Source organism: Oncorhynchus mykiss, chromosome 22, assembly GCF_057628025.1.
Source record: "Oncorhynchus mykiss isolate SJ-2025 chromosome 22, ASM5762802v1, whole genome shotgun sequence".
NCBI lineage: Eukaryota > Metazoa > Chordata > Actinopteri > Salmoniformes > Salmonidae > Oncorhynchus > Oncorhynchus mykiss.
Window position 1 is genome coordinate 46,006,370 of NC_143043.1, and position 11,981 is coordinate 46,018,350.

General features: G+C 41.5%; 1 protein-coding gene across 4 annotated transcripts; it reads left to right on the plus strand.

The window, feature by feature from the left end:
* The first annotated feature begins 284 nt into the window (after nucleotides 1-284).
* LOC110501877 (cobalamin trafficking protein CblD) lies at nucleotides 285-11,068 on the plus strand. Of its 4 annotated transcripts, none has more exons than XM_021579728.3 (8): nucleotides 285-501; nucleotides 800-846; nucleotides 935-1,085; nucleotides 1,281-1,501; nucleotides 4,178-4,286; nucleotides 4,591-4,721; nucleotides 9,587-9,673; nucleotides 9,884-11,068. In XM_021579728.3, the coding sequence occupies exons 2-8, from the start codon at nucleotides 838-840 to the stop codon at nucleotides 10,082-10,084; spliced, it is 909 nt and encodes a 302-aa protein (XP_021435403.3). In that variant the 5' UTR covers nucleotides 285-501; nucleotides 800-837; the 3' UTR covers nucleotides 10,085-11,068. The 4 variants fall into 4 exon arrangements, with proteins under 4 accessions (XP_021435403.3, XP_036815220.2, XP_021435402.3 ...); XM_036959325.2 differs by having other exon boundaries at nucleotides 313-501; nucleotides 946-1,085; XM_021579727.3 differs by having other exon boundaries at nucleotides 333-488.
* The last annotated feature ends 913 nt before the right edge of the window (nucleotides 11,069-11,981 follow it).

Genomic DNA, 11,981 nt, shown 5'->3' on the forward strand with positions numbered 1-11,981 from the left:
GGGGTGGCAGCTGCAGAGAGGTGTTTGGGTGAGTGAGACTTGACATCGGGAGAGTTGCAGGGTGTGTTAAGTGGTGGTGTCCCATCCTTTCAGGTTGTTGGCCTGAAGTAGGACCTAATAGATTAAATAATGGAGTAGGGTTGTGTTTATGTTTTTTTGTGAAGGATGTGTTTGATGGTATGGTCTATATTTTTTTTAAAGCAAAGTATAAGCAGGTAGCGGTAATGCAGTCTAGCAGGTGGCGGTAATGCAACATTTATTGGATGCCAACCGCCGTTAAACTTAATCGAAGAAGAAGAACAGTGTTACGTCAGACTGTTCTTGTCCCTTGTTGGTTCCTGCAGTTAACCCACGTAACGGCACATGTGCGCATCAGAAGCGATGTGACGCAGGCATATTGCAGGCCAGCTATAAACACAGATTAAAACTATTGAGTTTACCAACGTATTTTATTGATTTATGCATGCAAGAAGGGGATATTCTTCAAGGTATATATTTAAGGTAAAACTTCTGAAGTTACGATTGTCAGAGCTAATCCACTAAGGAAAATCCTCCACCTAGAAGCTAGCTAACTTTAGCAGTAGTTGCAGTACCTCTCACTTGCTAGCTAACAAAGTAAACGTTTCGTTCTGTAGCCCGTTATGTAATGAGGCAGACAACTATATAGTTTGACATTTTTATCATAATTGAGCGTAACAAATGACAGACATACGAGCAAATGTATAAGATATTCATAATTGTGTGTTCAAATAATTAGCAAGCTATGCGTTTAGTTAATTTATTCCGTTTTCTTTTGCAGTTTTACAAGTGGACCACAGAAGAGAGAGGCCCAACAGGATGGCCAGTGTAAGTCAACACACACACACACCTAACATGTTTTTTTTATTTTATCGTGTGTGTGACCTAATGGGGACGTCCATTCTCTGTTCCCCAGGTGCTCTGTAGTAGAGCCAGGCTGGTGACATACCTGCCAGGGCTTCACGTACTTGTCCGGCGGATCGCTGGACCCAACCAGAGAACATTCTCTGGTGCTGGATCCTCTGGCTCTAATGAGCCTCGATTAGCCGTCAAACCCCCTGACCTTGGTAAGCACAGACCTCTAATCACAATGATGCTACTGTACTTGCCTGAACGTGAACATCATAAACCAACTGTCTGTTATTCAGAAGGAAAGTTAATCAGTTCAATATTTGGGTCAACTTCTTGAAAAACATTTATTTTCAGTTCTCAGTGTTTTAGAAAGTGTTATATTATGTCTCATTGTTATTTGTTTACATCAGGTCACAGGACAGTGTGGCCTGATGAGAACATGGGTCCGTTCGGGCCTCAGGACCAGCGCTTCCAGCTGCCAGGTAACGCAGGCTTCGACTGCCACCTGGAGGGCACAGCAGAACAGAAAATTAAAGGCCCAGTCCACCAGACAGTGCCCGATGTACTGTCTGCCCTCTCCAGCAGCGAGAGGTATGAGTTCCTCCTGGCTCATGTTGTCGGAGAGTACCAAGTAAGTAAGGTTTGGAATGACAATTGACACACATTTCGTCTAGGGCTGTGACGATGCCATTTTCCATGGCAAAAATGAAAGCAAGAAGCAGACACAAATCTTTGGTCCTATTAAAAACCTGCTGTATGTAAACTATTGTGTGCTATAGCTTGAAAAATAAGTAAATGAGACTCTGGATGACAACATAATGATGTTTGTTTCCAACATCAGGGCTGTTATTCTGAATAGTTTAAATCCACTTCGTGTTTTGTTTCCTTGCCAAAACATGAACATGTATCCAATACTGGTATTGTCCCGGCCCTATTTTGTTCTGGTGTGTGGAACTAGGCCTAATGGTGATCTGCAATGATTAAAAAAAAATTGCCTATGCCAGTTTTTTAAAATGTTTTTTTTACGTATAATAAATTACTGTATGTTTATTTAATGAAAATAAAATATTGTATCATTGATTTTCCTCAGCCTATTTTGTCCATTGAAATGCTCAGTTTGATCGTGTGGGCGTTAGGATTGGGTGTAATATCGAATTAATTCCAACCTATGTTTTTGCGCAATATTCCATATGGCTGTATCACAGAATAAAGTGTTTTGGTATTTCGTGTTTTTATGAACTTTGATGTCTGCTTGTTTTCGTATAGTTTTTTTGGTCTAGTCTATTTCGCTCCTTCTGTGCTGTGTGCACCTTCCCATTTACACCAGCGATCTCTTATATAATAAACGAGATGCTCATGTCTCCGCCCTCGCAATGGGAGTCATTGTCCCAAAGGCGGGAAGGCAGACGACCAAGCTTAGGTTCAAAATAAGCACGTAGAATAGCGTTGGGCTTATTTTGGTGAGAGTGAAGCCTCTTTCTCCCATGCCCCTCCCCTTACCACTCACAACAACAAAGATGAGCGGTCACTTCGTCCTCGCTATTTGCATTTGAGGTTTGGTCCAACAGAATCCTGTCATATTGACACCGAAACACACAGACATTAGTTTAGTGTAATAGAGGAGAAGTTAACCTATCAAACCGTTTCAACTCACATTTGGAGCAGAGCAAACACGATTAAAACAGATGTACCAATTAACATTCATTCTGGAAAAAAGGAATGCTCAGTTTGTTGTGTGCATTACGATACCGCGTATCGCTAGCAGCATTTTAGTCAAAGATTTCTCTTCTAGCTATTTAGTCTGTGTTTTATAAAAGTGCAATAAGCGGGGGCCTCCCGGGTGGCGCAGTGGTTAAGGTGCCATCAGAGTCCCTGGGTTTGCGCCAAGGCTCTGTCGTAACCGGCCGCGACCGGGAGGTCCGTGGGGCGACGCACAATTGGCCTAGCGTCGCCCGGGTTAGGGAGGGCTTGGTCGGTAGGGGTGTCCTTGTCTCATCGCTCACCAGCGACTCCTGTGGCGGGCTGGGCGCAGTGTGCGCTAACCAGGGTGGCCAGGTGCACGGTGTTTCCTCCGGCGCATTGGTGCGGCTGGCTTCCGGGTTGGATGCGCGCTGTGTTAAGAAGCAGTGCGGCTTGGTTGGGTATCGGAGGACGCATGACTTTCAACCTTCGTCTCTCCCGAGCCCGTACAGGAGTTGTAGCTATGAGACGATAGTAGCTACTACAACAATTGGATACCATGAAATTGGGGAGAAAAAGGGGGTAAAAAAATCAACAAGGAAAAAAAAGTGCAATAAGCATAAACCAATTATGTAAGGAATTGGCAACTCGTTCGGAGAAACAAGGTAGGCCACTTGATTCCAACATCTGAACAAAGTGGGCAGGCTACCATGCTGTTCAAACAGTTGGAGATGGACAGAAGGTAGTGTTCATAACAGTTGGTAGCTGAATTCAGAGCTTGTGAAATTATACCTAGGTCTAAGTTGACTAAATATTAGCTGGCTACTCACTAGCACATGGGCTTGTGCTTGAGAGATTGTTTGTGAGACCAGTGTTCATTTTTCTATAATGCCTGCTACGTTATTAGTGATTGTGCATGGTTCTGGTAAAAATGTTAACAAAAGGGGCTTTTTATAGACGGACCTGAAAGCCAGATCAGTGATTATTGTAACAACAAAAACGGGTACAACTAGTTATGCAGTGTATTTGACCATTAATTGTTCAACAAAGCTTATTTAGAGAGAAAAATATTTTAAATCTAGATATTGTGAATCGCCCCCAAGTTAGAAAATAATTTAGATATTCGTTTTAGGCCATATCACCCCAGCCCTAGTGGGCATTAGGTAATACATTTGAAGATATTTACTGAGACAGCTCTGATTATCTGATAGGATGGTCTAGAGCCCACCCCTTACCCAGATGAACAGTCATCTGTCTATTCTAATCAGATCAGATTGATGTCGTGATCTGGGAAACAAACTCCATCCCATCTACTGAACAGGCTGAAATTCCAGGCATTTCTTTTCAAATGGCTCTTACGTAAAAAGGGCATTGTCGTAATTTTCACAATTTCAGAGTGTTATTTTGACCTCCGTAGGGTGGAAATATAAAAAGGAAAGATCACATTTTTAACTGCACTGCCCATTTAAATGCATATTTTTGCTACAAATGTTTCCTCTGTGCATGTAAAGTCAGTATATACCTCTTGTTTGCATTGATAAGAGAGATAATGAAGCATATTATCCAGTAAAAAAAATTCAGAGATGTTTTCTGAGCAACATCCCCTGATTGGTTTGTTTGTTCTTAGGGGAAAGAGGCCACTCCCCCAGAACAAACGGTCAACAGAACAGAACAGTACTTTGAGAACTCCAATGTGGAGTGTGCCATACAGCCATGCCCTGAGCTGCTGAAGAAAGGTACATGTATGGTTCTGTTTTCCTTAGACCAATCAGATACTATTTGAAGCACACACTACGAAGATGCTGCACACATTTTCTGGCACATGTTTTCCAACTTGTTGTTATACTGTCTCTAGTTTGTGTAAACTGTATTAAAAGGGGAATGTGTAGGGAAAAGAGGTGGAAGTGGTTACTACTTGTTGTTGTGAAATTGATATTCTACATGTGTCCATTAGAGGGGGCTCGAACACTGAAGGAATGTTGATCCATGCTTGTTCTGAACGAAGTTTTGATCGTGCTTGTTCTCCCCATGTGTTTACAGAGTTTGAGTCAATGTTCCCTGAGGCCCCTAACAACATCATGACGGTTGTCACAGTGACCCAGAAGACGCAGAATGACATGACAGCGTGGTGTGAGGCAGTGGACAAAGAGAGGGAGTTGATGCTAGATGAAGTGAGTTTGGGTCTCAATCCACACTGGGTAGTTGTCCCCAGAGCTCTCTCTCTCTCTCTCTATATATATATATTATTTATTTATTTATTATAGTCCCAGTGCATTTGGAAAGTATTCAGACCCCTTCCCTTTTTCCACATTTTGTTAGGTTACTGCCTTGTTCTGAAATGGATAAGATACAAATGTTTTCTCATCAATCTACACACAATACCCCATAATGACAAAGCGAAAACAGAAATACCTTATTTACATAAGTATTCAGACCCTTTGCTAATTGAGCTGCATCCTGTTTCCATTAATCATCCTTGATCTACAACTTGATTGGAGTCCACCTGTGGCAAATTCAATTGATTGGACATGATTTGGAAAGGCACACACCTGTCTATATAAGGTCCCACATTTGACAGTGCATGTCAGAGCAAAAACCAAGCCATGAGGTTGAAGGAATTGTCCATAGAGATGATCCGAGACAGGATTGTGTCGAGGCACAGATCTGGGGAAGGGTACCAAAAAATGTCTGCAGCATTGAAGGTCCCCAAGAACACAGAGGCCTCCATCCTTCTTAAATGGAAGATGTTTGGAACCACCAAGACTCTTCCTAGAGCTGGCTGCCCGGCCAAACTGAGCAATTGGAGGAGAAGGGCATTTGTCAAGGAGGTGACCAAGAACCCGATGGTCACTCTGACAGAGCTCCAGAGTTCCTCTTTGGAGATGGGAGATCCTTCCAGAAGGTCAACCATCTCTGCAGCAAGAAGACTCAATGCTGTAATCACTGCCAAAGGTGCTTTAACAAAGTACAGAGTAAAGGGTCAGAATAGTTATGTAAATGTTATATTTCTGTTTTTTTTAAAACCTGTTTTTGCCTTGTCATTATGGAGTATTGTGTGTAGATTAATGAGGGGGAAAAACAACTGAATCCTTTTTAGAATAACGCTGTAACGTAACAAAATTAGAAAAAAGTCAAGGGGTCGGAATACTTAACGTGTGTGTGTGTGTGTGTGTGTGTGCGAATATAACCAAAAACATTGTATAATATACCTCATCCGTCTCCTGCAATTTGAAAAAACTCATTTGAATTGAATAATATCCCAACAATTCTAAACTTCAAAAGTTCACTCTTAATCTCTATCCAACAATGTCACCAAGCGAACCACCATATTGCTCTGTGGCACAATCCCAATACAACACACTAGGTTCAGGTTCATTCTATGATTGGATGGACTACATTTCAGTTCATACTGCAAAACCTTTGATTGGTTGGAGGTCGTCCTCCAGAAGTGGTCATAATTAACATGTATGTCTATGGAAGAGGGTGAGGCCTACCACCCTCCTAGGTTTTATATTAAAGTCAATGTCGCCAGAGGAGGACAGAAGCTAGCTGTCCTCCAGCTACACCATGGTGCTACCCCAGTGCTGTTGAAGTTACTGTAGACCTTCATTGCAAAACAGTGTATTTTAATCAATTATTTGGTAACATATGAATATATTTAGTATAGTTTTATCTAAAACGGATCACTTATTTTTTAATGTTTCACTATTTTTTATGAAATTTCACTGGGGAGGATGGTCCTTCACTTCCTCCACTGATATGTACAGTATCAGTCAAAAGTTTAGACACACATACTCATTCAAGGGTTTTTATTTATTTGTACTATTTTCTACATTGTAGAACAATAGTCAAGACATCAAAACTATGAAATTACAGATATGGAATCATGTAGCAACCAAAAAAGTGTTAAACAAATCAAAATGTATTTTAGATTCTTCAAAGTAGTCACCCTTTGCCTTGATGACAGCTTTGCATACTCTTGGCATTCTCTTAACCCGCTTCACCTGGAATGCTTTTCCAACAGTCTTGAAGGAGTACCCACATATGCTGAGCACTTGTTGGCTGCTTTTCCTTCACTATGCGGTCCAACTCATCCCAAACCATCTCAATTGGGTTGAGGTAGGGTGATTGTGTAGGCCAGGTCATCTGATGCAGCACTCCATCACTCTCCTTCTTGGTCAAATAGCCTTTACACAGCCTGGAAGTGTGTTGGGTCATTGTCCTGTTGAAAAACAAATGATAGTCCCACTAAGCGCAAACCAGATGGGATAGAGTATCGCTGCAGAATGCTGTGGTAGCCATGCTGGTTAAGTGTGCCTTGAATTCTAAATAAATCACCGACAGTGTCACCAGCAAAGCATCCCCACACCATCACACCTCCTCCATGCTTCATGGTGGGAACCACACATGCGGAGATCATCCGTTCACCTACTCTGCGTCTCAAAGACACTGCGGTCTGAACCCAAAATTCCAAATTTGGACTCATCAGACCAAAGGACAGATTTACACCGGTCTAATGTCCATTGCACATTGCTGTTTCTTGGCCCAAGCAAGTCTCTTCTTCTTATTGGTGTCCTTAGTAGTGGTTTCTTTGCAGCAATTTGACCATAAAGGCCTGATTCACGCAGTCTCCTCTGAACAGTTGATGTTGAGATGTGTCTCTTACTTGAACTCTGAAGCATTTATTTGGGCTGGTAACTCTAATGAACTTATCCTCTGCAGCAGAGGTAACTCTGGGTCTTCCTTTCCTTCCTCATGAGAGACAGGTAACTCTAATGAACTTATCCTCTGCAGCAGAGGTAACTCTGGGTCTTCCTTTCCTTCCTCATGAGAGACAGGTAACTCTAATGAACTTATCCTCTGCAGCAGAGGTAACTCTGGGTCTTCCTTTCCTGTGGTGGTCCTCATGAAAGCCAGTTTCATCATAGCGCTTGATAGTTTTTGCGACTGCACTTGAAGAAACTTTTAAAGTTCTTGAAATGTTCCCGGATTGACTGACCTACATGTCTTTAAGTAATGATGGACTGTCGTTTCTGTTTGCTTATTTGAGCTGTTCTTGCCATAATATTTATTTTAATTGTACCTTTATTTAACTAGGCAAGTCAGTTAAGAAAAAAATATTATTTTCAATGACGGCCTAGGAACAATGTGCTTCCACATTGTGCTGTTTTTTTCCTAAACCTATGAGGATGTCCAGTGAACTCCTATATTCCATTTGTTGTCCCTACAACACAGTAAAGACTTGGATATATATTATCCCGGATGCTAATCAATAAAAATGTTTGTTAAATTCGCTGCTCTGTTATGTTTGTTTACAGAACCACTGAAGACCATTCTGGCACTTTTACTGCCTGAAGTAGTATGGAGTTATGATTTGCTAGTCTATGGCTAACATGTATGTTTTAGCACTATCTTTGTTAACCTGTAAGGAATTGAACTATACTCTCTAACTCAATGCCTCTTAAAGTATTAGCAAGTACATAGTTGTTGTAAATTAGCTGCAGAATGAGTGTCAACTTTAATTGTCTCCCCCCGACTAAGACCAAGACTGCACTGGTAATACGATAATGGGATTGTGCATGACTTATTTCTGATCCCAGCATTAAGTAGTCTGAGTGTGTAGAGCGTGTAAGAGCAGGACTTGTTTTTGACTGTTATTCATCGTCTGGTTAACATGCCCATGGCTGAGAATCGATCAAATTGTGCTGCTTACCCCCTTGACTGCACTCATTTATTACACACTGACACGTACCCCCCCCGTCCCAGCAATTGGCCACATCTCTACAACAGCACTTGTTTCGTGTGTACAGAGTTAAGAGCGTACCGTAAGCTCAGTCCACAGCTAGCTTGAAATGTCGCCGATAGAGATATCAAATTAGATGTTTCGATAGCTCAAACGGCTGGTACGTTGTCAAGGAGGGTCACGTGTGTTAAGATCAGAGGATAACGGGTTGGAGCCCAGTATGGGGACAGGAAGCTATACAGTTAGCAGCACATCTGTTTCACGTTTGGGTTTTTTTGTGGTTGTTTTTTTTTACCCCTTTTTTCTCCCCAATTTCGTGGTACAGTCTTGTCTCATCGCTGCAGCTCCCGTACGGACTCGGGAGAGGCGAAGTTCGAGAGCCATGCGTCCTCCGAAACACAACAGCCGCACTGCTTCTTGACACAATGCTTCCAACCCGGAAGCCAGCCGCACCAATGTGTCGGCTGGCGACCTGGTCAGCGTGCACTGCTGGCGACCTGGTCAGCATGCACTGCGCCCGGCCCGCCACAGGAGTTGCTAGTGCGCGATGAGACATGGATATCCCTGCCGGCCAAACCCTCCCTAACCCGGATGACACTGGGCCAAATGTGCACACCCAATTCTATTAGAGCCAGTTTGCTCTGTTCTGTGAAGGGAGTAGTACACAGCGTTGTACGAGATCTTCTGTTTCTTGGCAATTTATTGCATGGAATATCCTTCATTTCTCAAAACAAGAATAGACTAACGAGTTTCAGAAGAAAGTTATTTGTTTCTGGCCATTTTGAGCCTGTAATCGAACCCACAAATGCTGATGCTCCTGATACTCAACTAGTCTAAAGAAGGCCAGTTTTATTGCTTCTTTAATCAGAACAACAGTTTTCAGCTGTGCTAACTTAATTTCAAAAGGGTTTTCTAATGATCAATTAGCCTATTAAAATGATAAACTTGGATTAGCTAACACAATGTGGCATTGGAACACAGACGTGATGGTTGCTGATAATGGGCCTCTGTACGCCTATGTAGATATTCCATTAAAAAATCTGCCGTTTCTAGCTACAATAGTCATTTACAACATTAACAATGTCTACACTGTATTTCTGATCAATTTGATGTTATTTTAATGGACAAAAAAATGTGTTTTTCTTTCAAAAACAAGGACATTTCTAAGTGACCCCAAACTTTTGAACAGTAGTGTACATTCAGAATGTTTGACACTTTCTCACATGTTTGTAACGAACATGAAAATGAAATCAATTGTCTTAAGATAAGTTTTGCATTGTTCTCTTGTTGCAGTTTGTTGCTGGTGCCAAAGAGATCTGTTATGCCCTGAGGACAGAAGGCTTCTGGGCTGACTTCATCGACCCATCGTCAGGCATGGCGGTAAGACAACTCATAGCTGCTCAAGGATTAGCACTATGCTACAGAAATAGCTGTCTCATAACAAACAGTACATACAGTTGTGACACAGTGATGGCAATTGTGTGGTCTTCTTGCCAATTGAAATGGATTATAATTGTTAAACTAAAGTCTTTCAAACATAAACAAGCAGTATTCAGATCTTTCCCTAAATGTCTTCTGTCTCTCTTCCAGTTCTTTGGGTCGTACACCAACAACACACTGTTTGAGACCGACGAGCGGTACTGTAACCTGGGCTTCAGCATCGAGGACCTGGGCTGCTGCAAAGTCATCCGCCACACCTTGTGGGGAACACATGTTTTTGTGGGGACAGTTTTCACCAACGCACCTCCCGATAGCCTTATCATGAAGAAGCTGCAAGGGAACTTAACCTGAATGATGGGAGAGTGTCTGGCATGTGGTTGCTATTATACCTTGATGTGTCATGGCCTCAACACAGGCCTCAACTACTGTTTGGAGAGCTGTTTGTTGTTCACATTTCTATAGAAACCCTCAAAATAGTACTAGGGTGAAATACCCACACACATGGTCCCTGAGGGTATTACCATTAGAGTATATGTATTTTTTTGTGTCTGTGCCAGACAGTGTTTTTTTTCCCCTTCGGTGTGTTGTGGTTGAAGGCCTGATTTTGAAAAGTGTCTCTCGTGCAACATTTTTTTCTCAGAGACTTAACTGTAGAAATAAAGGTTATATTGAATGTGAAATAGAAAGTGGTTAAAGCTGGGTTGACTCTGTCCAGTTAGTAGAATAAGTCATGTAGTTAGATATAAAGGTGGGTTGACTCTGTCCAGTTAGTAGAATAAGTCATGTAGTTAGATATAAAGCTGGGTTGACTCTGTCCAGTTAGTAGAATAACTCATGTAGTTAGATATAAAGGTGGGTTGACTGTCCAGTTAGTAGAATAAGTCATGTAGTTAGATATAAAGCTGGGTTGACTCTGTCCAGTTAGTAGAATAAGTCATGTAGTTAGATATAAAGACAATAAGTCATGTAGTTAGATATAAAGACAACACGGGGGATCTGCTGCTGCACATGACTTGGGTTGATCACCCGCCATTTTTTTATCAGAAGATAAGGGTTTACTTTTCTGATGTCATGAGATGAATCTCAAGAGCTCTTATTTGATCCATGTTACCTTCAGAATAGAGACCTCGTGTCTTGTTCACAGGTCCTGAGATCCAGTTAACCCTCAAATCCTTGAATATTGTGCTCGTGACAGTAATCAGTGCACTTAGGTCTGAAAGAGACGGGTATTGTCTCGCTCTACAAAATCAGCTGTTTTAGAAACGGGTCTGTGATTCTTGAGGCTGCTTTAATCCAGAAGTTCACACGTGAAATGCAATAAACCGAATAATCTTGTCACTGTGGTCAGTTCTTTCAGGGTGAAGGGAAAGAGGTTATTGTTGATTAACTAACCTTCATAGTACTAATACATTGATATATATACTGAACAAAAATATAAACGCAACATGTAAAGTGTTGGTTTCATGAGCTGAAATAAAAGCACACAAAAAATGTATTCTATATGCACAAAAAGCTTATGTGTCGTAAAAGGGAGGGATATAAAACTAAAATTATAACATTTAGATTGTAATTATTTGTCATCATGACCCACAGCTCTCATTGACTGTAAGAGGCACGTGTTGAACTTGATAAGCTGAAATGAGCACCTGTCGGTTCAGGCTGTTTTCCTGGAAGGTGTCAGTAGTAGGGCGTGTATGTGGTACCATTAACATTCATTGACCTCTACTGTTCCAACAATCACACAGCAGATGGGACATAATCTCCTTTTAGACACCGGGATTATTCCCTGCATCATTTAGATGGGTCCCTTGTCCACACGATCTGAGATGAATTGCCGTTGTTGTCTTTTGTACCTAGTGGGAATAATGCGTTCAAATTCACTATCCTTGTTCTTGCAGTCTGAACGTTGTAAGTACGTTATTGCTATGAGCCCAAAATCTAACTCTAACAAACACCCAACAACATAGCATAGGCCAGTAAACTATCCCACAAAATTAACTTGGTCAACTTTGGTATTTTTGTTTGTTGGTATTTTATTAGGATCCCCATTAGCTGTTGCAAAAGTAGCAGCTACTCTTCCTGGAGTCCAACACAGAACATTAAACAAGACATAATACAGAACATTAATAGACAAGAACAGCTCAAGGACAGAACGACATAAAAAAAAAAGGGGTACTTACTTGTAATTAATGAGTACATTCTTCAGGCAGAAATTTCACTACTCTGGACGTCTCTGACTTAGAATACG

Bases quoted from the DNA above. Each gene is read 5' to 3' on its own strand.
- LOC110501877 (XM_036959325.2), top strand. From the start codon at position 460: ATGCATGCAAGAAGGGGATATTCTTCAAGGTATATATTTAAG. The intron at 502-799 runs GTAAAACTTCTG...TTTCTTTTGCAG, and splicing joins CTTCAAGGTATATATTTAAG to TTTTACAAGTGGACCACAGA. The intron at 847-945 runs GTAAGTCAACAC...GGTGCTCTGTAG, and splicing joins GGCCCAACAGGATGGCCAGT to TAGAGCCAGGCTGGTGACAT.